The sequence below is a fragment of the Corvus moneduloides genome, chromosome 26 (genome assembly GCF_009650955.1).
Source record: "Corvus moneduloides isolate bCorMon1 chromosome 26, bCorMon1.pri, whole genome shotgun sequence".
Lineage (NCBI taxonomy): Eukaryota > Metazoa > Chordata > Aves > Passeriformes > Corvidae > Corvus > Corvus moneduloides.
The window spans coordinates 1,210,390-1,235,587 of NC_045501.1; the positions used below are offsets into that span (position 1 = coordinate 1,210,390).

At 56.0% G+C, this 25,198-nt stretch overlaps 2 protein-coding genes across 2 annotated transcripts; both read left to right on the top strand.

Annotated features, from left to right (window-relative positions):
• Positions 1-1,713: 1,713 nt before the first annotated feature.
• Positions 1,714-4,730, top strand: HOXB2 (homeobox B2). The gene is made up of 2 exons (XM_032091732.1): positions 1,714-2,548; positions 3,607-4,730. The coding sequence occupies exons 1-2, from the start codon at positions 2,161-2,163 to the stop codon at positions 4,173-4,175; spliced, it is 957 nt and encodes a 318-aa protein (XP_031947623.1). The 5' UTR covers positions 1,714-2,160; the 3' UTR covers positions 4,176-4,730.
• An 8,103-nt stretch (positions 4,731-12,833) lies between these two features.
• On the top strand, positions 12,834-14,978 carry HOXB1 (homeobox B1). The gene is made up of 2 exons (XM_032091711.1): positions 12,834-13,458; positions 14,059-14,978. The coding sequence occupies exons 1-2, from the start codon at positions 12,882-12,884 to the stop codon at positions 14,382-14,384; spliced, it is 903 nt and encodes a 300-aa protein (XP_031947602.1). The 5' UTR covers positions 12,834-12,881; the 3' UTR covers positions 14,385-14,978.
• The last annotated feature ends 10,220 nt before the right edge of the window (positions 14,979-25,198 follow it).

Genomic DNA, 25,198 nt, shown 5'->3' on the forward strand with positions numbered 1-25,198 from the left:
AAGCTCGCTTGATTTCCTAAGCGTTCACATCCAGGCTCAAACGCAAACTCCAGGACAAACCCTCACAGCGGCTCGGACTTCCCGAGCTGCAATAAATGCGTGAGGTGGAAACAGGAGCTGGGATCCAGCTGTGAATGTCCGGGAGGGAGGGAGGAGGGAAAAAAAAATCCCTTTTTCCCACAGTTGGTTCTCACCCTGGGGATGGAAAGTCTGGGAAGCGCAGCTGGAGGCACCTGGCGCGGCACTGGGGTGGAACGGGCAGGGCCGGGCAGGGCGCGGGCAGGATGGGCAGGGAAAGCAGGAGAGGGAGCATCGGGGAGGACGGGGAGCATCGGGAAGGACGGGGAGCATCGGGAAGGACGGGGAGCATCGGGGAGGACAGGGAGGGAGGACAGGGAGCATCGGGAAGGACGGGGAGCATCGGGAAGGACGGGGAGGGAGGACAGGGAGCATCGGGGAGGACAGGGAGCATCGGGAAGGACGGGGAGGGAGGACAGGGAGCATCGGGAAGGACGGGGAGCATCGGGGAGGACAGGGAGCATCGGGAAGGACAGGGAGGGAGGACGGGGAGGGAGGACAGGGAGCATCGGGGAGGACAGGGAGAGAAGGCAGAACAAAAAGCACAGGCGGGGAAGGCAGAGCAGGCAGGATGGGGAGCACCAGGGAGGGCAGCGAGGAGAGGACAGGGAGCATCAGGAAGGGCAAGAAACAGGCAGGACAAGGAGTACCAGGCAGGAGAGGCAGGAGAGGCAGGACAGGGAGGATCGGGAAGGACAGGGAGCACCAGGAAGACAGACAGGGCAGGAAGCACAGGCAGGGAAGGCAGGAGAGGCAGGGGGGGAAACACGGGCAAGACACGGAGAGCAGGCAGGACAGGGAGCGTCAGGAAGGACAGGCAGGACAGGGAGCGTCAGGAAGGACAGGCAGGAAAGGAGGCAGAGGAAGGAAGGGAACATCAGGAAGGACCAGGGCCTTCAGGAAGGACAGGGAGCATCAGGAAGGGCAGGCAGGGAAAGCAGGGAAAGCAGGGAAGACAGGAATGGCAGGAATGGAAGGATAGAGAGCATCAGGAAGGACAGGGAGGATCAGGAAGGACAGGCAGGGAAAGCAGGGAAGACAGGAATGGCAGGACAGGGAACATCAGGAAGGACAGGCAGGAAAGGAGGCAGAGGAAGGAAGGGAACATCAGGAAGGACCAGGGCCTTCAGGAAGGACAGGGAGCATCAGGAAGGACAGGGAATGCCAGGAAAGAAGCCCAGGCAGGACAGGGAGCATCAGGAAGGACAGAGAATGCCAGGAAAGAAGCCCAGGCAGGACAGGGAGCATCAGGAAGGACAGGGAATGCCAGGAAAGAAGCCCAGGCAGGACAGGGAGCATCAGGAAGGACAGGGAATGCCAGGAAAGAGGCACGGGCAGGACAGGGAGCATCAGGAAGGACAGGGAGCATCAGGAAGGACAGGGAATGCCAGGAAAGAAGCACAGGCAGGACAGGGAGCATCAGGAAGGACAGGGAATGCCAGGAAAGAGGCACGGGCAGGACAGGGAGCATCAGGAAGGACAGGGGGCATCAGGGAGGACAGGGAATGCCAGGAAAGAGGCACGGGCAGGACAGGGAGCATCAGGAGGGACAGGGAATGCCAGGAAAGAGGCACGGGCAGGACAGGGAGCATCAGGAAGGACAGGGAATGCCAGGAAAGAGGCACAGGCAGGACAGGGAGCATCAGGAGGGACAGGCAAGGAATGCAATCCCTGCCCACACCCCCCAGCCGGGAAGGGGTGATGGCACCGGGGTGGCGCTGGGTGCTGTTGGCCTTTCTGGGGTTCCTCTCTCTCTCTCCCTCTCTCTCTCTCTTTTTTTTTAAATCAATTAAAGAAAATAATGCTTTCTGTTTGCCACCAGGCCCCGCCCGCCATTGGCCAGGGCCGCCCACGTGACGAGGAATTGGCTGCAATTTCGCCCCAGCCTCGAGTTTAGCAGAGCAAGGTCCCCCTCCGCCTGTATTATCAGCAATATAACAATTATAAAAAGCCCGAGGACCGTCATCATCCCCGCCATCAAAAACCGAGGCCCGCAGATTTCTCTCCCCCTCCTCCTCCTCCTCCTCCTCCTTCCCCCCCCCCCTCCCTCCCTCTTTTTAAACCCTGGGCCCTGGAAAAGCCATGAATTTTGAATTTGAGAGGGAGATCGGGTTTATAAATAGCCAGCCTTCGCTCGCAGAGTGCCTGACGTCTCTTCCCGCTGTCCTGGAGACATTTCAAACTTCATCAATCAAGGACTCGACATTAATTCCTCCTCCTTTTGAGCAAACCGTCCCCCAAAGCCTGAATCCTTGTTCTGGCAGCCAGGCACGACCGAGGAGCCAAAAAAGAGCATCCCATGGCCTGCTCCAACCCCAGCCCCCGGCGCCGGCACAGCCCGGCCCCTTGGCAGCGGAATTCCCTTGGATGAAGGAGAAGAAATCGTCCAAGAAAACCACCCAGGCTCCGTCCTCTTCGTCCCCCCCATCATCTTCCTCGGTGCCGGTGCCTGCCGCAGGATCTCCCGCAGGTTCGTATCACCAGGGGGGTCAGGGGGTGTTCGCTGGACTCGGAGAGGATCCGAGAAATAAAAAATCCTCCTCCCCCCGCCCCAAAAGAGCCCTACCCCAGCCCCCCCAGCCCAGGGAGACTCCCCCGAAAGTGTCACGCGTGAAATACACGGAGCGATGTCCCCGGCCCGGGGGGCTCTGCTGCCTCCTCCCTCCCCCCGCGAATAAAAAGAACAAATTGCTGCGACTTCTGCCAAAGCCGGGAGGGAGAAGGGGCCGGGGGAGCCGGGGGGATGCGGCGGGGGAGGGGGGGAGTTTGCAGCTCCGTTTGTTTGGTTTTCTCTGCCAGCCCTGCATTTTTTTACAGCCTACGGGGGAAAAAAAAAAAAAGGGAAAAGAAAAAAGAGGAGAAAGCGAAGACAACAAAACCCCAAAGAAGTGCGGAGTGGGGAGAGAAAATGGGTGGGGAACGCGGGGGCTGCTGGCAGCAGGGTGGGGAGGTGAAAGAGCGAGGGCTGGGCTCTCAGCATCCTGCAGAACGGAATTATTACACCCCCAAACCCTCCCCGAGCCCCCCCAAAAAGGAGCAGCCTCTCCGCGAGGCGCTGCCGCGGCCGGGGAGCCTCTTTCCCTCGGGATGAAGTGTTGGAGGAACAATTGGCCGTTCCAGGATTTCCGAGGCGCGGCTCAGGTGAGCGCTCGGGCAGGAGCAGGGCGGACACCGGAGCTCATTGGCCGCGGAGGAAAAACCGGAATGATGAAATCAAAGCGCCCGGCCCGGAGCACCGGGAAAGGGAAAAAAAAAAAAAAAAAAAAAAAAGGGAAAGAAGGAACGGTTTGAAATTCCCTTTATCCGCCAGGGTGGCAGAGAGGGAAAGGCTCTGAAGGGAGAGGCCAGGGGAGCAAAATCCCTTCTCCTCCTCGAGGCGAGGGGAGCGGGGGGCGATTCCCAATCCTCCTCCATCCCGGAGCGGCTCCCCCGCCCCCGTTCGAGCCGGCGGCAGCGAGCGAGGGGACGGCTCCAGCCCCTCGGCTCGTCCCCGCTGGTGACAAATTTTTCCCCCCCCGTGTGTTCCAGACACGCCGGGGCTGGCGGACAGCAGCGGCTCCAGGAGGCTCCGCACCGCCTACACCAACACGCAGCTGCTGGAGCTGGAGAAGGAATTCCACTTCAACAAATACCTCTGCAGGCCCCGGCGCGTGGAGATCGCGGCGCTGCTCGACCTCACCGAGCGCCAGGTCAAGGTGTGGTTCCAGAACCGCCGCATGAAGCACAAGAGGCAAACCCAGCACAAAGAAACCCCGGACGGGGAGCTGCCCTTCCCCGGCCTGGACGAGGGCAGTGACCCCGCCGAGGAGCCCGAGGGCAGCCCCGGCTTGGGGACAGCCCCGGAGCGCGGAGGGAGCGCGGGGGCGAGCGCGGAGCCGCCCGGGGTGGCCGCGGGCGAGGGCAGCGCTGGTTGCGAGTCTCCGGTGCTGCCGGAGCTGAGCCTGTTCCCGGCCGAGCCGTGCCTGCAGCTTTCCCAGGGGTTTTCCCCCGCTGCCCACGGCTCCCTGGAGAGCCCCCTGCGCTTCTCCGAGGAGGAGCTGGACTTTTTTACGAGCGCACTTTGTACCATAGACCTGCAACATTTCAATTTCCAATAGCGGCCTCCTGTCCCTCCCATCCCACCCGGGTGTTTGGGGCCACCAGCCCCAGCCCGGCCGCTGCCAGCGCCCCAAAATCCGCCCTAAATCAACCTCAAGCCATTTCTCATTCAGTCACCTCCTCCCACTTCCCTCCTAAAGCTCCGTGAGACCCAAATCGCCCTCCCAACACTCATTTAGCGGCCCGAGTTTTGCTAAAATGCAGGTATTTGATGGTAGTTTTATTTATTTTTGTCCCCTTATTTATTTCAAAGGAAGCAGCCGGTAGTTCTCATGCACAGCGGAGATGTCAGCCCTCGAGAGAGAGAGAGAGAGAAAAAATATTTGTAAATCCTCCCAGCGACTTTCTCAGGAATCAGAACGAGATTTTAGATTTCGTAATAAAAATAAATTAAAAAAAAAAAAAAAAGAAAAGAAAAAAAGAAATCAGGGGAAATTTCCTTCCTCTTTTTACGTTTTAGATGTAGCCTATTTATTCAAATCCTTTCATAGCAAAGGGCAAATTATTTATTGTATATTATTTTCATAGAGTAAATAAATGTCTTTATAAAACCAGCAATGCTCCGTATTTCATTCCAAAGGACGCTGTTTTTGTTTTTCTCCATAAATCATTTGCCTTCCTCTTTTCCCGCTTTGTAATGAGCTTTAATAATCTCCTCGTGTGCCCTGAGAGGAGACAAAAGGAATCTCTCCCAACCAACAATTCCAGAGGCTCCGGGAAATATTTCCAGCATTGGCTCTGTTTTAATTCTCCTTGAGCTTGGTGTTGATTTATTTATTTATTTTGCGAAATCCGAGCGGGGCCATTTCTTTCTAATTTTCACGTTTGCGGTTCTATTTCCCTGACGGGAAAAATCCCCTCCCTTAAGGAAAGAAAAAAAAAAAACAAACAGGGATAAAGGGATGGAAAACCAACACAAAGGCAGCGCCGGGAGAGGCGCGGGGGCTGCGCGGAGCCCACGCGGATTCCGGGGCCATTCCCTGCCTCCCACATCCCTCCCTTCATCCCAACCCTCCTCCTCCTCCTCCTCCTTTCTCTCGCAGCCCAGAATCCGGCCGGGCCACGCCGCAGTTGCTGCGGCTCGGAACGTCCCGGGCTGCAAAAAAAAACCCAAAAAAAACAAACCAACAAAACCGAGGGAAAAACGAGGATTTTGAGTGAAAGCTCAAAAATCCACGCGGGGAGGGCGTTTGGGTCAGCAAATAAACGTTAGAGGAGAAGGAGGGGTAAGAGATGGGCCTGAGAGGGGCCTTTCTTTTTTCCTCTGCTCTTTTCCAGCCTCACTAACCCCAAACCCCCTGGATCCGGGAGCTCCCTCCGGGATTTCTGCTGCTCCCGCGGCTCGTGGATCCCTTCAAAACCTTTCTCCCGACGCGTGACTTTAAACCCCAAATTTATCTGCCGGGGGGGGGGGGATGGGGAGGGGTGAGGGGGGTTTGGGGGAGGCTCCTGGATGAGAAGGGCTCAGCGGCGCTGCCACCCCAAATCAATCACGGCGCGTCTCTGCTCGGTCACCGGGGTTTCCTCGGGCGCGGCCCGAATTTTGGGAGGCGTCCAGGAGGGGTTTGTGCCAAAAGAGCGCGGAAAGGAGAACCCGGGGGATGGGGAATGCGGGGCGAGGGGCTGAGGGGGGACCCTTAAAATGCGCGGAGTAGCCGAGAAGCTGCCCGCAGCACCTTTTTGTAGGGTTAAGCAAAGCCCAGGCCCCCAGTTCGCCTTCTGCTGCCTTTGGGGGGGTCCCCCCACTGATTTTTGGGCTGGGTTTGGTGTTTTCGGTGCCCGGGTGGGGTCATCCCCCCTCTCCAGGGAACGCTTGGAGCCCGGGAAACTTCGGCGTGGCCGCCTGATCTTTTATTTGGGGTTAAAAGCAGCAGAGCCGGGCTGGATTTCCACTCCGGGCCGTAAAAAGAAATAAAAGTGAAATAAGGAAAGCAAAGCCTCGACAGATGTTTTGGAAATTGCTGTTGGAAGCTGCGGATTCTCTCCTTCCGCTCGAACAAAGAGGAGGGGGGGTCGCTTTTACGGCCACCTTTTTATTCCCAATAATCTCGCCAGGCGCTTTTCCCACCGAAGGAGCCGGCGATTCCCGGGAAAGGAGCGAGCTTTACCCGCAGCACCGGCGCGGGTGGCGATTAAATATTCACGCCAACGTTGCTTAACACCTTCCCATCAATAAAAGGCAGCGCCTGGTGCGCGGCTGGCGCTGCTGGAGCCGAGTTTTCCCTCGCATCCCCGCCTGGGAGCCATCAGCACCCCCCTGCCCTCTCTCACCGCCTCCTCTCCGCTCCGAGAGTCCCCGAGTCTCGAGTTGCGGGGGGCAGGAGAGCCCGGGCGCAGCCCGAGGAGCGCCACAGAAGGCTATTCATTATCTTTAAGTTTATTTAATATCTCCGGCTTCTGGAACGCGCTCGGCGGCGGCGTTGGCACTGCCAGACGTTGTCTATCAAAGCGCCATTTGTTCCAGCGCTTCCCAGATTTCCCCTCTCGCCTCCTCCTCCCCCTCGCCAGCCCCATTCCAGGCGCGCTGGGAGCTCCGCGAGCAGGGAATGGGAGGCTCGGGGGCAGCTCGGCCCTGCCCTGGGCTGGCTCTGGGGGTCTGCGCATCCCTTCGGCCTCCCCGGGGACGGCGCCTCCTTATCCAGCCTAAAAAAAAAATGAGGGGAAATCTCCTAAAGCAGCGGATTTCCACACGCACACGCCCTTCCCGCCGTGGGGAAGGGAGGAGGGGAAGGGCGAGGCCGAGGGAGGGGACAAGAGGGATCCCCCTGCACGGGACCCCCCCTTCCCCCGGCGAAGTGACAGGGATGGGGGGCGGGGGAAGGGATCCCAGGACCCCCCCCCCCCCCAAATTAAACCCCGAGCCCTCATCGATACAAATCCCTAACGAGGGCCCTGTAATGACTTCCCGAAGTCGCTGCAGGTCTGGGGAAGGGATGCCAGTCACAGCCACAGATCAATTCTACACCCACGGAAAGTGACTTAATAAATGGAAGCTCGCCAGTTATTATCCCTGCTAACAGCAGGCCCCTTCTTATTTGTCCTAATTAGCAAGACTGAAATGTCGGAGAGGAGAAGGGGAATATTCAATAAAATCTAAATTATTGAATGGCTGTAAGATTCCGCCATTAGTTCAGCCATTCTTTACCTTCTTCGAAATGTCAAACAAATGGGGAGCGAATATTTGCAACGCTGCCCTTCTGTTCCGCGCAACTGGAGGGCATATATTAAGCGTATTAAGCATATTAAGCATATTCAGCCCTTGATTGTTGTCAAAACACCGCAATTGCCTGGCGATTATTAAGCCGGGAACATGCAAATGAGCGGCGCCCGCACGTGTTGGCGGGGCTGCTGAGGTAATATTTATTTTGTGCTGCTCCAGGCGGGGGATGTGTTTGCTGAAGAGCTCCTCGAAGCCCTGGAAGTGCTGGAACAACGCGGGAAGATCTTCCGTGGAGGAAAAGGCCAATCGGGAATCGGGCCTGGGAGGCGGGAAGAGTTGACTTCTCCTGGGAATTCTGCTGCTTTTCCGGGAAGGTTCCTCTCCCCGGCTGAGCTGTAGCATCGTGTTCCAGTTTTTCATCGCATCCCAGTCCTCAGCTCTCCCAAAGCTCCTCCACCAATAAAAAGGAGGAGCTGGGAGAGCAAACCTTGCCCTGCTCGTGTCCCGGAACCTCCCGCATCCATCCCGGTGATTTTTTTCCTCGCTGGAAGGTGAAAATAGAGGGGAAAAAAATGGGAAGAAACCAAAGATTCGCCCCAGCTCGTCCCATTGGATCTGGTTCTCCACCCCAGCGAGGTCCCCGTTACCCCAGCGCTGTTTGATATCGATAAAGCCGAGCTGCTGATACCAGCGATTGATGAAGATGTTAATTAATTCATGCGCTTGTTGGAGGGCGGGGTGAGGAGCGAGCGTGGCAGGGCCTGCGGTCGGGATCTGGATGAATCCCGAGGGATTTGGGACCCGGGGGCAGCAGTCCCAGACCCCTCCTCTCCACCCTCGCCCAGTAAAAGACACGCAAATGAACCTCATTAATGGGACGAGCCGGGCTCCAGCCTCACTGCAGCCCATGGAAAAGGCCGAGGGGATTTCCAGGGAAGCAGGACAGGATTCCCCGAGCCAGCGGAGGAGGAATTTGATCCCTTGGCGCTAAAGGAGGCGGGGTTTCAGGGGTCTGGGCCACCCTGAAAAGAGGAAAAATGGGGAAATCGGGAGATTTTCACACAATCTTCCACTCCAGGAGGTGCTGGGGAAACGCAGAGCTCCAGGCGTGGCCCTGGCCCAAGTGCCCCAAGTGTCCCAAGTGTCCCAAATGTCCCAAGTGTCCCAAATGTCCCAAGTGTCCCAAATGTCCCAAATGTCCCAAGTGTCCCATCCCTCCCGGGGGATGCTGAGCACCTGCGGAGCGTCCCTGTGCCGGGACCTCGGGACCCTCCGCCTGTCCCCATCCCTTGAACAATTATTCTACTTTCTCCTAATTACCTGGGCTTTTCCTGCGGATAACCCGGTGCTTGTAACTCATTAAGTCTCTCCTGCGCCTCTTTGGACTCCCGAACGCCGCAGCATTTCCCCGATGCGCTCCTTTTATTCCCCCTCTGCAGTTTTTTCCCCCCCAGGAGCCGCCGAGCGGGCCGGGAGCTCGCCCAGCCCCATGCCGGGGCCATAAATTCCGCTGTCAAGTCCTTTTGGTGATCACCGAGTCCTCAGCCAAACTCGCAGCCCCGCTCCTTATAAATCACCCCGCCAGGAGCCACGAGTGACATTTCTTACGCACGACACCAACTTTCTCCGCCGAGGGTTATTTTTAACTCCAAAAACGAAGCATCTGAACACTCCGGAGCCTTTGGAAATGCCTCGTTCCTCCTCTGCCGCCTGCACAAAAAACCTCCCTGGTTTGTCTCGGGAAAAGATTTCTTACAGGAGGTGCTCCCACGAATTTCCTTTGGAGGAACGCGATTGTCCCCCGCGCCAGGAGAGTGGTTTAAAAGCAAATTAAGCCCCTTTTTAGGGCAGGGATGGATCTTCCCTCCCTCTTTCCCCCCGGATGCTGCAGCCTCGGGGTCCGGGGAGTCGCTTTGTGCCCCTCAGGGGGAGAAGCTGCTCTCAAGAAAAGCTTGATTAAAATGTTTAAAATCAAGATTTAAAAATCAAGTTTTAAAAATCAAGACTTAAAATCGAGATTTGAAATCAAGATTTAAGAATCGAGATTTAGAATCCAGATTTAAAAATCAAGATTTAGAATCCAGATTTAAACCCCAGATGCTTCCATGGGGTTGAGACAAAAGCTGGGGGTTCTCCCGCAGGGCCGAAACCCCTCTGGCTGATTCAGGAGAGACGGGGCCGTGTTTCCACTCGGGGACAGCGAAGATTTTTGTCACAGCGAGTGCCCCGGGCTGGACGGAGGGGACAAGGACAGGGGGTGGCTTTGGTGGCACCGAGAGCTCCGGCTCAAAACGCCGCCGTGCCCGCTGTGCCCTCCTCATCCCCTGCCCGCGCTCGGCTCCAAGCCCGAGGTTTGGGGTGGCAGCTCCTGGAGCGCTCCGGGCCCTCCTCAGCCGCGGGGAAGCGGCTCCGTGGGATCTGGAGCGGGGAATTTCCCCCCTCTGCCTCCCACGGGACAGCGCAGCTTCTCCTCCCGGGAACCAGAGCTGGGAATTCACCCCGCCCTCATCCTCATTCACGCCCGGATATTTCGTTTTAATCCCCAAACTGTGCCCGAGAGGAGGGATAACTCCCTGTCGCCCTCGGTGCTGCGGTGAAAATCAAAGAATGGATAAATGAGAGGCCGAGGGAGGGTAGGACCGAGCTCTGGGCAGTTGGGCATCTCCAGCCACACTTTTTTCCTTGACCGCCTTCCCTCTCTCAGCTCCCCATAAAGGAGGTTCGAAAGGAATAAATAAAAGTGTCAAGGACAGAAAGAGGCTCAGTCGGGGCTTGGTTGTTAAAAATAAGCTGGTATTTCTTTGTCCAGCGGGTTACGAAGGTCTGAACTGAAGTTCCGCACTTCCGCAAGGGCAATTAAAACTAATTAATAATAATAATAACAACAACAGCAGCAGAAATTTGGTGTAGGGCAAGAGGACACAAAGGAAATTTCAGTTCCCAAGTGATTCCCAGAATCTCTGCACCCACTTGGGTGCTGCGGCTTCCCAAAGCAGTCCCCACAAGCCACCGTTTTGGGGCAGAATATGTGACTTTGGGGAAGCCGGGGCCGGAGAGGAGCGCGGGGGGGGGGGACGGAGCATCCTGGGAACGCCGGGAAGGGATCCCCAGGCCCCGGGAGAGGGTTGGGAACGCGGCCCCGTCTTCCATCCCGGCTTGTCCCAGTGTTCCCTGCCCCCGGCAGGTACGGCCCGAGGGGCTGCGGGGAGGAGCAGCCGGGGGCGAGCAGCGGGGACAAGGTGGCGACCATTTCTGGGGAGAAATCGGCCCCTTTTTCCCTCGCCTGGGGTTACACGCAGAGAGGGACCCAAAAAAAGCGACTTTCCCAAAGTGACTCCAGCCCCGCATCCCCTCCTCGGCTCCATCTCCACCTCCACCCCGCCTCAGCCCTCATCCCACCGTCAGCTCCACGGAGGGACCAAAAAAAGCCTTTCCCAAAGTGATTCCAGGGAATCCGCCCCCAAAATTCCACGTCCCCACCTCGCCGTCCCCAGCCCCGCGGCTCGTCCCCGGCTCGGGAGCTTTGCAGAATTTTGCAGAGTTTGAGCAATCGTGGCTCAAATTCTGACCCCGGTCCCATCCGATCTCTCCACCCAGCAGAGAAATTCGGTGTTTGCACCCCAGGGCCGCCTCAGCTCTAATTTAGGCTTCGCTGAGAGGACGCGCAGGAAAAGTTTCCCCTCCACAGCTCGGGATCAGGGATTTTTCTCGATTTTAATGACACCAAACATCCCCCTGATGCACCAGCGGAGTGAGATCAGGGCGGAAAACCATCAGACAGCACGAAACGATTGATTCGAGGCTGAAATAAACATCCACCCTTTCCTTTTTTTCATTTTACAGGCATGAATCATCTCCGAGACATCCATTTAAACGCGGACGCAACGAAATATAAAAGGAATCAAATTAGAAATCGATTTCTCTTGCGAGGGGAACGACGGGAGAGTTGCTCTGAATCTTTACATTCACTTTATGCAAAGAAGGAGGCAGAGAGTTTTGGAGAACGTTTGCAACCCAAAATGTTTTATTCCCGAGTCTCTCAGCATCAGCAAAGGCGGCGGAATAAATGAATAAATGGGCGCGCAGCTCTGGAAAAGTTCATTATTATTTTTTTATTGAAGGATGGGAGCTGCAACTGGCTAAAAGTCGAGTTTTCCTTCGGGGGAGGGATTGGAAGGAAGGGAAAACGTTGATGCCGGGGCTGCCTGGGCTGAAATTTCTCAGCAAACGTTCCCCCAACGTGTTGCATCAGCCGAAGCTCGCAGCGAAAGGACGCGGGTTTGCCTTTCAAAGTGAACTTTTGGCCTGGGGTAAAAGAGAGAGAGAGAGAGGAGAGAGCAGAGCCCTTCTGGTCCTTCTGGGAGTGTGGCCGAGCAGTAAATATCCTGACAAGTAACAAATGACTGTGGGCGTCGGATTGTTGGGTGCTCTTGTCTCCCTTCCGCCAACAAGTAAATAAATGTTGCCTACCTATGTTCCCATTCTCTGAGCGCCCGAGTGGCCGGGCTGGAGGCCGGCTCTGCCCACCTCCTCCTCAGCTGGACCCTGCTCCGGCCTGGCCGCGCATCCGAGCCGAGATCAAACCAGCAAAGCCGAGCTTAGTGCCCCACAATTGCTTAAAACCCCTAGAAATTGGTGTTGGTAGGAAGTGTGCGGGTGCGTGGATGGACGGGCAGATCCCGAGGCGGACGCGGGGATCGGTTTCAGTTCCGTTCCCGTAATTGCCAGGCCGGGCCATGGCATCGCTCCAATAAAAGCCATTCTGTCTCCCCGTAACTTTATTTCGCCGCCTCATTAGAATATTGATCTAATTACGGTGCTTTTACTCGGGACACAAAGCCCGTGTGGCGAAATTAAAGCGAAAATGGAGCGGATTTTTCTTAGGAGCTTTTAGCGGACTCCTCATCCCGGAAAAGGCCAAGCGCGACCCAAGGCACTTTGTCGGGAAGAGTTTCCAAGTGAATAAAAGAGCATCCCTTTGTGTTTATGGGCGCAGGGCGGTCACACCTCCCCATCCCCTCTTCCTCTTTTCTCTTTCTCACACGGAGCCGGCATCGGGGAAAACCTTTTTAAGTCGGGGCGAGGGGAAGTTCTGCCTGAAATCGGCTCCTCGCATAACTCGGGGGCCTTTTTAGCACTTAAAACACTCGCGGGTCATTCCAATCCTTCCCCCAGCCCCTCTGCACCTCCCCGCACCCCACCTCGCTGCTCTCTTCTAAAGTCTTTGAGGAAAGATTTTGACGCGTCCGTGTTGTTATCAGATTGATGGGCAGGGTTTGATTGAAGCCCCTTTGTCATGCAAATGTCAGGCCCTTGATGGATGAGCCCGGAGCTGGGACAAACTTCGGGAGCCCCGCGCTCATTGGGCTGGGCCCGCTCCGTGCCCGCCCCGCCCGCGGGTCCCCCCCGGCCCCGCCGAGGGCTGCGGGGTTCGCGGGCCGGCGATGCCTGGAAGGAAGTTTTACAGCTTTGACATACTACCCAAAGGTTGTAGGGCAGGCGGGATCCCCCCCAAAACAGGCTGACCCTCCTCCATCAGTGGCAGATGGACAATACCAGGATGAACTCCTTCTTAGAGTACGCAATTTGTAACCGCGGGACGGGCGCCTACCACCACTTAGAGCCGGGCTCCCCTTCCTTCCCCCCGTGCTCAGGTAGCCCCGGCAGTGACACTTTGAGCTTCGGCCTGCCGGGCACCGCGGCCGCTGTCGCGCATCTCCCCCAGCAGAGCTTCCACCCTCCCTCCTGCGGCCGCTCGGGCCCCTTCGCTGGGACTACCCCGGGCTACCCAGCGCAGGCCGGCGGCCCCGGCTACGGCCACCAGCAGCTCTACCTCGGCCAGCAGGACGCGGACGGGCCGTACTTCCAAGCGGCCGGGTATCCCTCGGGCACGGGATTGGGATCCGGCCTGGCCGAGAGCTACTGCGGGGCCGCGGGGCAGTTCCAGCAGCAGCCGCTGTTCGGGCAGGAGCAGCCCGGGTACCTGCCCGGCCTTTACGGCGGCCTCTCGCCTTCTCTGCACGAGGAGCAGGAGCCGCCGGGCCCCCCCGAGCCGTGCCCCAACGCCGGCGCGGCGCAGACCTTCGACTGGATGAGGGTGAAGAGGAACCCCCCCAAAACAGGTGAGTTTGGGGACAGGGGCCCCACCCCGGGGTGGTGGGGGACCGGGAAATGTTGCCTTCCGCGGGATCTGGACTTTGGGTTTGGGTTGCGTTCGTTTGGGGTTTGGGGGTCTTTCTTTTTAAACCCCACACAGAGATTTGCCAGCCACATCCGATGGAGCGTCCCTAAGCTCGGCTTTCCGCAGGCCCAGGGCTGAGTTAAGCTCAGCTCGGAGTAGGAAACGCTCGGCGCTTCCTGCTCCTTCCGCAGCCGTGGCTTCCATCCCCTCCTCTATTGTTCAACTTCCTTCCCCACGATCTTCCTTAAATCACGGCCTTCCCTCCTCCTCCCCCCGCCATCATCACCCTCTCCCTCCCCTTCCACCCCTTCCCGCGCACGTCCAGCGCTCCCGCGGGTTCCGGGAGGATGCAAGGGATGGTTCCAAGGGGAAAAGCGGAGCCTGGGCCGGGATGGGAGCCGGGGGTGGCTGTGAGGAGCCGGGAGGGAGCGCGGAGCCGCGGGCGAGGGAGGAGGAGGAGGGAGAAGGGGCGCGGGGGAGGCTCCACAGGGAGAGGGCTCCCCCGGCCGCTCCTGCCCTGGTGTTTTTGGGTCCTTCGCAGGCAAAACGTCCGAGTTCGGGCTCCTGGGGCAGCCCAACGCCATCCGCACCAACTTCAGCACCAAGCAGCTGACGGAGCTGGAGAAGGAGTTCCACTTCAACAAGTACCTGACCCGGGCCCGCAGGGTGGAGATCGCCGCCACCCTGGAGCTCAACGAAACCCAGGTCAAGATCTGGTTCCAGAACAGGCGGATGAAGCAGAAGAAGAGGGAAAAGGAAGGGCTCGCCCCGGCCGCTGCCTGCAGGGCGGCGAAGGAAGCGGCCGAAGCCTCGGATCAGTCCAACTGCACCTCCCCTGAGGCCTCCCCCAGCTCGGGCTCCTCCTGAAACCTCGGCCCGGGGCTGTCCCCGAGGGGCTGCGGAGCCCCCCCGCAGGAACACGAGCCCCCCACGCGCAGCCCCGACCCCGTGGGAGGGGAGCCGCGCGTCCCTCCGAGCATCCCCGGCTGTCCCCACGCGTGGGACACCGATGGTCCCGCTCGCATCTCTCTCTCTTAATTTATAGCCCCTCTGGAAAGCGCTGGACTCCCAAGGAGCGGCCGTGTCCTGTGTCCGTAGCAATTTCCGTGTCTCAGGGACGTTTCTCCTCTTCCCTCCCCTCTAGGAACCGCACTTTCAACTACAGACAAACTTTAAAACGAATTTAGTTCTCTCCCCCCTTTTGAAAAACGCGCACAACGACTTTTTTTCCCCCCTCCCCCTGCCCGAATCCCTCGCTCGATGCGTTTTTCCTCCTTATGAGGTTGTAAAAAAAAAAAAAAAAAGGGGGGAAAAGAAAGTTTTGGGCATCTTTTTCCCCCCTTCCTTTCCCTTTTACTTCCTGTTTGTGTTTCTTGGAACGAGACCTGAGGCGCCCAAGACGCTCGAGGCCTCTGCAAAGACCCAAACCCCGAGGAAAAAGAGGAAAAAAAAAAAAAAAAAGAAAGAAAAAAGGAAATTTCTGCTCCCATTTTGCACTATTTCTGCTTTACAGGGTTTTTTTTTTGTTGCTGTTGTCCACGCGATTTTTGCTGCTGCCGGCGGAGGAGGAAGGAGCGGGGCGGGGGGGAAAGTGTGATTTGTGTTATCAGAGAAAAGGAGCCCAGGCTGAGCTCGGGGGGCTTTGGGGGCTGTCGCAGGAGGGTGGATGGGGACAAGGCTGCGGGGGGGCCGCGATTTATTTGTGCTCTCGACAGCCTCAAAGCTCGGAGCGCGTTCCTCGCACCCCGCACCCTCTCAGGCTTATCAGAGCCAGATAAAGCCGCGCTCCAACCCAAACGCCCTCCCTGCCTCCCTCGCGAGGAGTTCGAGAAGGGAAAACCAGGGCGAGTGCTGTTAAAAAGGGTTTGAATTATCGGCCAAACCCGAGCGGTTCCTCCAGCGGAACCTCCCGTTCCCCCTCCCGCTCCCTCCCCCGACATGGAACTACCTCAGCCCAATAAAGTTGACTTTTTCCGCAACTCCCGGCTTTTCAACCCGATGGGAATCTCTGGGAATTGCGGGGCGCGGGGCGGGGGCAGCCCGAGCTCGGAGGGAGGAGGAAGGAAGGAGGAAGGAGGGAAGGAAGGAAGGAAGGAAGGAGTCTCCGGCTGCTTCCAAAGCTCCCAAACAAAGGGGCCGATCCCTTTTCCTGCGGGCGCACCCCGAGCCCCGCCCTGGCATCTGCAGGATCGGGCCTGGCTTCCCAAAGCCAGGAGGGATAAGAACCCTTCCGGCGTGGGGTTCTCCGCTCATTTCCCAGCGCAGCGAGGCCTGACAAGGGCAGAAAATCATCCTCGGTGTGGAAACTCCGGGAATTCTGCATCCCTGGAGCTGCCACAGAACCCCGGACGGGCTCGGGGTGGGGACGGGAGGAGTTCCGGACTTTTCCGGACAATTTACGCGCCTCAAACCCCCGAAACGAAGCGTCAAATGTGGTTTATTCCCTTCAGCTCCCCCAAGGCGAGCCCTAAACGGGGATTTTCCAGAGAATAAATAAAACCTCCCGGTTTTACCTCCAGGGAGGGACGGAGCGGGGCCGGCCGGGAGGGAGCAACAGCGGGCCCGGTCCAGCTCTGACCTTTTTACCTCGAAACGCCTCTGGGATTTCTAAACAAGTAAACAGAGGGGCTGCCAGGAGGAGCCATTGTTCGGGCTTGGGCAAATTTGCAAATCTCCTCGGCGGGGGAGGCAGGGGGACGAGGGGTGAGGGATGAGGGATGAGGGAAGTACCTGCTGCGGCTGCAGCCCGGCCCCGGCGCTGCTGCAGGGCCCTGGGCATCGCTCTGCCCCCGCAGATAAAATCTTCCCCGCTCTAATACACTCCTCTGGCCCCGAAGAAAAGGTTTTAGAGTGCCCAATTAGCTCAGAGATAAGAGGGGGAGAAAAAAAAAAAACAGAGGGGAAAAGGTGAAAAGGGGGTTTTCTTAGAGTCGCGGTTTGCAAAAGGTCAGGGGGAAAACACCAAAACAAACCAAAAAAAAAAAACCCCGCGCCCGAGCATCCCTGTGCCCTGCGCTGCTCCCACGGGGCTGGAACCGGGATGGCGACCGGGCTAGGCCCGGGATTAGGCCCGGTGCCAGGTGAGGAGAGCGGCAAGGGAGGGATGAAAAGCAGGGCACCGCTGCGTCGGGCACTACAAAGGCTCCCAGCTCCCATTTGAAACTCAAAGGGATCCTCCGGAAGATCCCCCGGAGCCGCCGCCAGCGCGTCCTTCCTTCCCCACGGAACCCCCCGGGGCCCCCCAGCCCGGTCCCGGACCCCCCCCGGGATGCCGGGCCGTGTTCCTCGCTCTCACAGCCAGCAGCGCTCCCGGCTCATCCCTTTTTTCCCCCCTCCCGGAGTTTCTCACGCTCCCTTTTGTCCCAGGAGCCCCAAACGCAGCCCGGGAAGCAGCGGGAGCCGCCCGGAAAGGCCACGGCGGGACAGCCGCGGCTGGAGATGCCTGGGCTGGGGGCAGCTGCTCCTAGGAAGGGCTGAGGGACATCCGAGCCGATGGAGAGCGGGATCCGGGATTTCGGGACGCGCGCAGGTGCATCCATGTGGGACGGGAACGGGTGGGAAGATCGGGCAGGAGCTTCAGTCGAGACTTGGCCTCGTTGCCCTGGTTGGGTTTATCACAGGTATTTCATTTACACCCATCTCTTTGTTTTATACAAATGATACACGACACTTTATATCCCACGTATTCCACATATTCCACATATTCCCTGTCTCCAGGTGTCCTCCCGCGGCTCCCTGCGTTTTTCATGAGCAGGAAAACGACCCCAAGTCCCCCACCCCCCCTCACACCCTCACACCCTCAGCCACGTCCTAATGGAGATTTATCCCTTTAATATCCCAAAGGAAGGGGAAATTCCCGGCTGAGGGAAGGGCGCGGTGTGAATGATTTACGGCAGCCCGGGCTGCGGTCCCCGGTCAGGCGAGGGGACATCGAGGGTCCCTCTGCCGTGGCTCTGTCCCCAGAGCGGACCCGAGGAGCTCCGGGGCCATCTGTTCCTCGCCCCTGGGTGTGAAATGTTTCTCTTCTCGCCGGAGCGTTTGTTCTCACCACGCGAGGCCCTTTTGATCCTGCGAGAGGACATTGTGGTAAAAAAGAAATGAAAATAATGATAATAATAATAATAATAATAATAATAATAATAGCCGGCAGATCGCTCCTCGCTTTCAACTCCACTTTGGGGGCTGCTTTTAACTCCTCCTTGGTGTGAAGGTGTGAAGATCCTGCGGGTCCCTATTTGGGGACAAAACGTCCCCTTCAGGGACTCGGCCGTGGCTCGGCTGGGCTGGCGCCGGCCCTAAAAGCCTTTGAAGCCCTGAGGAGGAGCAGAAGAGGGCAAAGGAGGCTTTTGGGTTCCTCCAAAGCCGTGTCACACCCCAAAAATGGGTCAGGGGCCACCCTTTTTCCAGAGCGGGATGAGGGGGAGACATTCTCAGCGAGGGGTTTGGAGCTGGGACAGGAGTTGGGTCCATCCAGAGGCAGCAGGGCGGGGAGGTGCCCAGGCACCTGCCAGGGAGCCGGGACACCCCAAATCAGGTAATCCAGGGGCAATTTTCTGGAAAATTTGACACGAGCGTGGTTTTGGGTGTCCCCGACATCCCTGGAGAACCAGGCAGGGGTGAGGGCAGCTCCCTCAGATCCCGCCTGGCACATCCAGGGATGTTCCCTGCTCCCCATCCCCGCGGGGCTGGATCCTGGCATCCCGAAATCCTGGGATCCCGGGAGCCGGGCACGGATTTAGTTGGATTTTGTGTATTTAGCAGCGTTTCTTCTAAATATTGAGAATATTCATCCTGCAGGATTGATGCCGCGGGGGTCACCTGGACTGAAATCCTCGGGTTTAAGGCGCTGGGATTTAAGACCTGGGAGCTGCTGACCCCATGAAAAGCTCCTGGGTCACCCCACGGCGCTGTCCCCTCGCTCACCCCGCTGCCCCTCACCCCCGACACCGAAATTTCAGCGCCGAGCAGCCTCATTTTAACCTCCCGGGCAGGTGAAACGCGCTCTGGGGGGCGAAGGATGGGAGGAACAATCGCGGACAAAACATTTCCTGGCTCTCCGGAGGCCTCTCCCACCCTTCCCGCGGCTCCGACAGCTCCATCCCATGGATTCGCTCAATATTTACTCAGCCTGATGGGTTTGCTCAGGACTTGCCTCGCTCTGCCGGGTCCCCTTCCCTTCCCCTCGGCCCCCGGTTCACGCAAAGTTCAGCCCGAGATGAATTCACCCAAAGCCGGGCCCGAGGGTCACGCCCGGGGCCGCCGCTCGGCCGAGGAGCCGCTTTGAAAAATTATTTGGGGTTAAAAAAGGAATAATGGGGCCGCGGAGGACGCGCAGGGAGAGGGGGAGAGTTCACGGGCGTTCGCTGTGCCCGTGGGACAACCCCGAGGTCATAAAAGCCGCAGCAGGAGGGGGGAAAAAAAAGATGTGTTTTTATCTGTATCTGATATTTATCTGAAGCGTCAAACGCGCGCGTCTCCGTGGCTGGCTGTGAATGAGAGAAATCGGGGATTTCTCGGTCAAAAAACGGTCTGAGGACCGGGGATTCAAAGCCAAAGTGAAGGAAATTGTTGGTTGCTGCCGTGACAGGGGAAGGGAGCTGAAATCTGCCTCGGCAACGGCAGCAAAAGGCGCTTCCGAGAGGTTTTTATCTGAGTTGGATGGAAATTGGAAATATTGCAGCGGGGTCGCGGCAGAATTCATAAAAAAAAAAGAAATCGGGACCACAAGGAAACCCCCCAAATTGGTCGGAATGAGGGAAAAATTGGGTTGATAACTGGAAATCTTCCCCCGTGAGGCTCTTGAGGGCAGCGGGGTCACCTGGGGACGGTGCCAGGGATGCGGCAGGAGCTGAATTTGTCCCTGTCCAGGTAAAGGTGAGGAGATTCTCCTGGAGCGCCGCTGCCTGGCTGGCCAAAAGAATTCCAGAGGTTTTTGGGATCGGCAGCTCCTCCCTGAGAGCTGGGGGGTCCCAGGAAGAGCAGGGTTTGTCCCCAAAAAACTTGGGAGCCTTTGCAGGGCATTCCCACCTTTGGGAGCAGCTCCGAGGGAGGTTTGTGCTGGGAATTTGCGGCCCTTTCCCAGAGAATTCCCAAAAAATCCCGGCCAGGGATCCCTTTAAAATCAGGCGCGAGCTTCCTTGAAGAGCCCACAACGCAAATCCGCTGAGATTTGAGGCAAAACTCCCAAGTTTGGGGGGAATCTCACGGGATTCTCCTGGTTTTTCCTCTGGAGTTAATCCGAGGAATTCTTACCTTGGGAAAACCTCACCTCACTCTGCCTTTATTTATTTTCTCCCTTTTTCCACCAATTCCACCCGAATTTTTTGGTTTCCCAGCGGCTTCTTGGAGCCCCCCGTGGGTTTTTAGTCCAGATTTTCCAAGGTTTTTTTGTTGTTGTTGTTGGAAAAAGCAAGAGAAGCGGGAGGACAGCGAGGAACGGCTTTTCCAGAGGGAAACCCCGAGGTTTTATTTCAAATCTAGAGGTTGGCACCAAAAAAAGGCTGCAAAAATCTCTCCCTGCCCTCGCCACTTTTATTAAGAGCTCGGAATTCCCAGCTCCTGCCAAGCTCAAAGAGCAAAACCACCCAAAAAAACGCCTTTCCTAAGGAACTCCCGTATTCCAGAGGGGGAAAAATCCTCCAAAAATTAAAAATAATTGGCTTTTAACCTCGGTTTTATTTTACCCGGCTGGGAAAAAAAAAAAAAAAAAAGAAAGAATGATTTTATTTTTTAGCTGCTGTTTCTCTGTCTGAGTCCCCCTGAACGCGCCACACCTGAAAATCTTGGAATTGCCGGCAGGAAAAGCGGCGGGATTTGGAACGCAGCTCCCGATTTCCACCCTTTTTGCTGCCATTAGGGTGTCAAATACCCACGGATTTACCGCGGAAACTCGTTTATTGCGGGCGAGGATGGGAGAAAAACGCTTTTTTAATGGCTTTTTAATTGTGTTTCCTGCGGAAGGATCGCAGATAATTCACATTTAAACCCCGCCCGGCGGAGCGGAGAAAATAAAAGCTGCTCCCAGCAGCCGGGGAGGTTTGAAAATTCTCCTAATTCCAGGGAAACGCGGATTTTTGGGGGATGAAACGCTCCCAGAACGGATTTGGGGCGATGCTGATGGAGCTGAGACAGCCCCGGCTCCCCCTTCCTGCAGATCCCAGGCACCTCCCGGTCCGAAAAACTGGGAAAAGTGGGAAAAATTGGAATTTCCCCCTCAGCATCACCAGCTGTAGCAGTTTTCTAAAGGATAAATCATTCCCTGGTGGAAAATTTCGGGTTTTCCCCCCTCCCACTTTTTTTTCACCCCCAACCCCTCCCTCCTTTAAGGTTTTATCCCCTCCGATCCCACCGGAAAGGCAAAAACCAACCCAATAAAAATGTTATTTCCGTGCATTAAAATTCATCCTAAATTATTCTCCAACCGAATCTCCCTCCCGTCATTATTTTTTTGGAGGGTTTTTTTGCAGGAAAAGACTTTTTCGAGGCCGAATTCCCGCTTTTCCCTTTGTCCATCGGCTCCGGAAAGGCTCCTTCTCCTCGTTATTGATGGATTTGGCGGAGTTGGGAGAAATCCGCTGGCGAGTGGAAGCATCTCCTTGATGGATGAGGAGCCGGGCTCTAAATCAGCCCCTACTGATACAAATTATTTTAATCTGCCCCTTTTTATGATGGATTGGGAATTTATGGAGTCGCGAGCTGCGTTGGGAGACTCCATTGTGGAGGTTGGCTGCCCATAAAGTTATAAAAAGGCTTCTAGGGGAGGATTTAAATTATTTATTTCTTTATTTTATTTTGTATTTTATTATTTAATTTAATCTTATTTTATTATATTTTATGTTACGTTGTTCTTTTCTTTTCTTTTCTTTTCTCTTCTTTTCTTTTCTCTTCTTTTCTTTTTCTCTTCTCTTCTCCTCTTCTTCTCTTCTCTTCTCTTCTCTTCTCTTCTCTTCTCTTCTCTTCTCTTCTCTTCTCTTCTCTTCTCTTCTCTTCTCTTCTCTTCTCTTCTCTTCTCTTCTCTTCTCTTTTCCCTTCCCTTCCCTTCCCTTCCCTTCCCTTCCCTTCCCTTCCCTTCCCTTCCCTTCCCTTCCCTTCCCTTCCCTTCCCTTCCCTTCCCTTCCCTTCCCTTCCCTTCTCTTCCCTTCTCTTCTCTCTACTTTTCTTTCCTAATTTTATTATATTTTACGTTATTTTTCTTTTCTTTTTCTTTTCTTTTTATTTTCCCTTCCCTTCCTTCTTTTCTTTCTCCAGCCCTCAAGTGTTTAATTCAGAGCTGGGTCCAACCCTCAAATTTTAAATCCAGGCCTGTGTCCAACCCTCAGATTTTAAACTCAGAGCTGAGTCTAACTCCACTTTTAAATCCAGAGCTGTGTTTAGCCCTCGAGGTTTATATTCAGAGCTGGGTTTAACCCTCAAATTTTCTCATTCTCGCGCCCTAAATGAAGATTTTGTGGAGGGTTCAGGGAGGGGCAAAGGGAGGAGGAGTCCCCGTGTTTATTCCCAAGGTGGGGGAATGCCCAGGGAAGTTTTTCCCCTTCCCTTCCAGGAACGGGAACCCAGCAATTCCCTGATCCCCAGCCTGGGCCAGACCCACTTGCGGTGGGGTTTGTTCATTTATTTGTTTATTTTTTGGCTCCTGCTGCCCCTCAGATCTGCCGAGCTCCCTTTGCATAAGATCAGAGAAAGTTCCCTCCCGATTTCCGCAGCTGGGGAAAAGTCAAGCAGCAAAATCAGGGTTTTTTTGGTTTTTTTTCCCCTGCTTTCCTGCTGCCAGATAAGCGCAGCATTCCTGAATTTCTGCTTTTTGTAAATCCTCTTCTATGATGTGGCCACTTCAGAGGGGCGGCGGGGGGTGGGAGGGGGAAACATTCCGGGGACATTTCCTCGCCAGCACACCCAGAACATCAAAAAAAAACCCCCAAAAATCCAACCCGGAATTTTTCTTGTCTGTTCCACCAGGCAGACAAGAGAGGGTTGCGAAACTTCTCCCGGTATCACCGCAAAGGGGATTTTAATAAAAAAGAGCAGCGGCCACGCCAGGGCTCCCAGCAAGATAAAAATTCTCCTTGATCTGCTGATAGGGAGGAATCCGCCGGAGTGGCAGATCAAAGGCAGCAAAAAACGCCCAAATTTTGGGATAACAAAAAGCATTTCTTCTCCTCTTCTCCACCCTCAAAGCTCCATCTCCTTCTCCGGGGCCAAAAGAATTTCCCTCCATAAATAATTTCCAGAATTTCCCTGTTGAACAATAATTTTTTTTTTTTTTTTTGGGGGGGGGGGGTGTGGAGGGGGAAAGAGAAGAAGAAAAGCAGCGTGGGGTTGTTTTCCATAACATTTCTTGGAGGCTCCACATCTTTCAGTCCCTTATCAGGTTTTTGAAATACGAGGCACCGACGGCTCCTCTCTTTTGGGACCCGGAGGTTATCGGAGTGTAAATACCTGAGCTCTTCTGAGAAAGAGCAGATAACGTCTGACACACGCTCCTGGCCCCGCTCCTTCCCAGCTTTTATCCCCGTTTCACCTGGGCTTTCACAAGCCAAGGTGTGCTCCTAATCGCCCGGCAGATAAGCCCGGCTTTATCTCGGATCAGGAGTGCCGGGATCACCTCTGGTGTTTGCTCTTTTTTTTTTTTTTTTTGTTAGGAAGTGATAAGTCTTTTTTTTTTGTTTTTTTGGTTTTTTTTTTTTTTTTTAATTAAAAAGAGGTTTCAAACATGAATTCGGGGATGGGAAACCACTGGGGCAGTGCTTGGGGTTTTCCAGCCAGGAAGTTGGGGTAAAACCCATGAATTTTTAGCACGGGGGCAAAATGAGAAGGAAAACGGAGGGTTTGTGGTTTTTAGAAGTAAATATCAAACAGTGACAACTCTCAGAAGAATCGCTGCCTGCAAAGGAAACGCCTCCGCCCCGAGGCTGAGACTTCCCGTGCAAAACAGGTGAACGACAGCTAAAAAAGCCCCAAAATGGTTCCGAACCAGGCAGAGAGAGAAGGCGGCTCCCACGAGGTTTTCTCCTCCCGTGGGGTGAAGGCCTTGGTACGAAACCTGGAGGGGAGGAGCTGGCTTTGGAAAGGGACACAGAAAAGGAAGTTTTGCTTCTTATTTAAGTGTTGGGTGGGCCGTGGAGGGTCCTGGAGAGCTCGGGGGGCTGCAGGAGTTGTTGTTCCAACTGGTTTTGGGGCTGGCACGGTCACAGAACCTCCCCGAATTGGTCCATAAAGGCCTTTTGGGTTAAAATTGAATTAATTTACAAACCCAGGGGCAATCCCACTCCTTGAATTGTTGTCCCCTGGGCAGGATTTGCTGTGTTAAAGGTGGGGTTTTGGGACAGCATCCTCTCGGTCCTGGCTGGTTTCCCTTCCCAGTTCCTGGAATTGTGGTGTGGAGAGGGAGCAGAGCCCAGGGCACATCCAGCTCTGTCTGGAGAAGGTCTGGATGGTGGAATGACCCCCTGGATTTCACCAAGCAGAGCCCAGGGAACATCCAGCTCTGTCTGGAGAAGGTCTGGATGGTGGAATGACCCCCTGGATTTCACCAAGCAGAGCCCAGGGCACATCCAGCTCTGTCTGGAGAAGGTCTGGATGGTGGAATGACCCCCTGGATTTCACCAAGCAGAGCCCAGGGCACATCCAGCTCTGTCAGAAGAAGGTCTGGATGGAGGAATGACCCCCTGGATTTCACTGAGCAGAGCCCAGGGCACATCCAGCTCTGTCAGAAGAAGGTCTGGATGGTGGAATGACCCCCTGGATTTCACTGAGCAGAGCCCAGGGCACATCCAGCTCTGTCAGAAGAAGGTCTGGACAGCAGAATGACCCCCTGGATTTCACTGAGCAGAGCCCAGGGCACATCCAGCTCTGTCTGGAGAAGGTCTGGATGGTGGAATGACCCCCTGGATTTCACTGAGCAGAGCCCAGGGCACATCCAGCTCTGTCTGGAGAAGGTCTGGATGGAGGAATGACCCCCTGGATTTCACTGAGCAGAGCCCAGGGCACATCCAGCTCTGTCTGATCTGAGGAATGGCCCTCTGGGTTTCACTGAGCAGATCCCTGCTGGCCGTAAAGGGTTTCTGGACCACCAATTCCTACAAACTCATCCCAGGAGGGAGCAGAGAGTTCAGACCACCCAGACACAAGGAGTGCTCCACAACTGGTTTGACTTAGGGAGGAGCAGGGAGTGGGAACAGAACTGACTCAGATCCAGGCGAGTGAGGCTGACTTCTATCCACCTTCTTCCCCCTCCCCTCCCATGCAGGCCGAAGCGGAGGAGCTGATCCCCAGGCGAGGCCGATCAAAACCCGGCTATTAAATCACGACTCGAGTGAGTGTGCCGTGATTTGCACAGAGTTTCTTACGAAGCACAAACCTGGGGGTTCCCTGCTGGCGCTGAACCAGCGCAGAACCTCTCCCCGTAACAAATCCTCTCCTCTTTTTGCCCACTCAGCCTCACGGCCGGGGCCATAAATCCCTGTCCCCAGAGATTCCCCCGTGAGCGGTTTATCTCTGGTATTTGCTGCCCCGTGTCCTCCCCGCTCCCAGCGCCTTCCCCTCGCGCAGGTGGGGAGAAAGCCAAATAAACATTATCAAACGAGGCCATCAAATATTTAATGTAGGCCGTTCCTGAGTGCTCCGGGAGGAGCGGGGCTGTTTAGATATCACATGTTCCCCTGCCAGCTCGCCGGAGCACCGCT

Excerpts from the sequence above, each read along its gene's own strand:
- HOXB2 (XM_032091732.1), top strand. The coding sequence starts at position 2,161 with ATGAATTTTGAATTTGAGAGGGAGATCGGGTTTATAAATAGCCAGCCT. Across the intron at positions 2,549-3,606 it reads TGCCGCAGGATCTCCCGCAG|ACACGCCGGGGCTGGCGGAC; the intron begins GTTCGTATCACC and ends CGTGTGTTCCAG.
- HOXB1 (XM_032091711.1), top strand. The coding sequence starts at position 12,882 with ATGGACAATACCAGGATGAACTCCTTCTTAGAGTACGCAATTTGTAAC. Across the intron at positions 13,459-14,058 it reads GAGGAACCCCCCCAAAACAG|GCAAAACGTCCGAGTTCGGG; the intron begins GTGAGTTTGGGG and ends GGTCCTTCGCAG.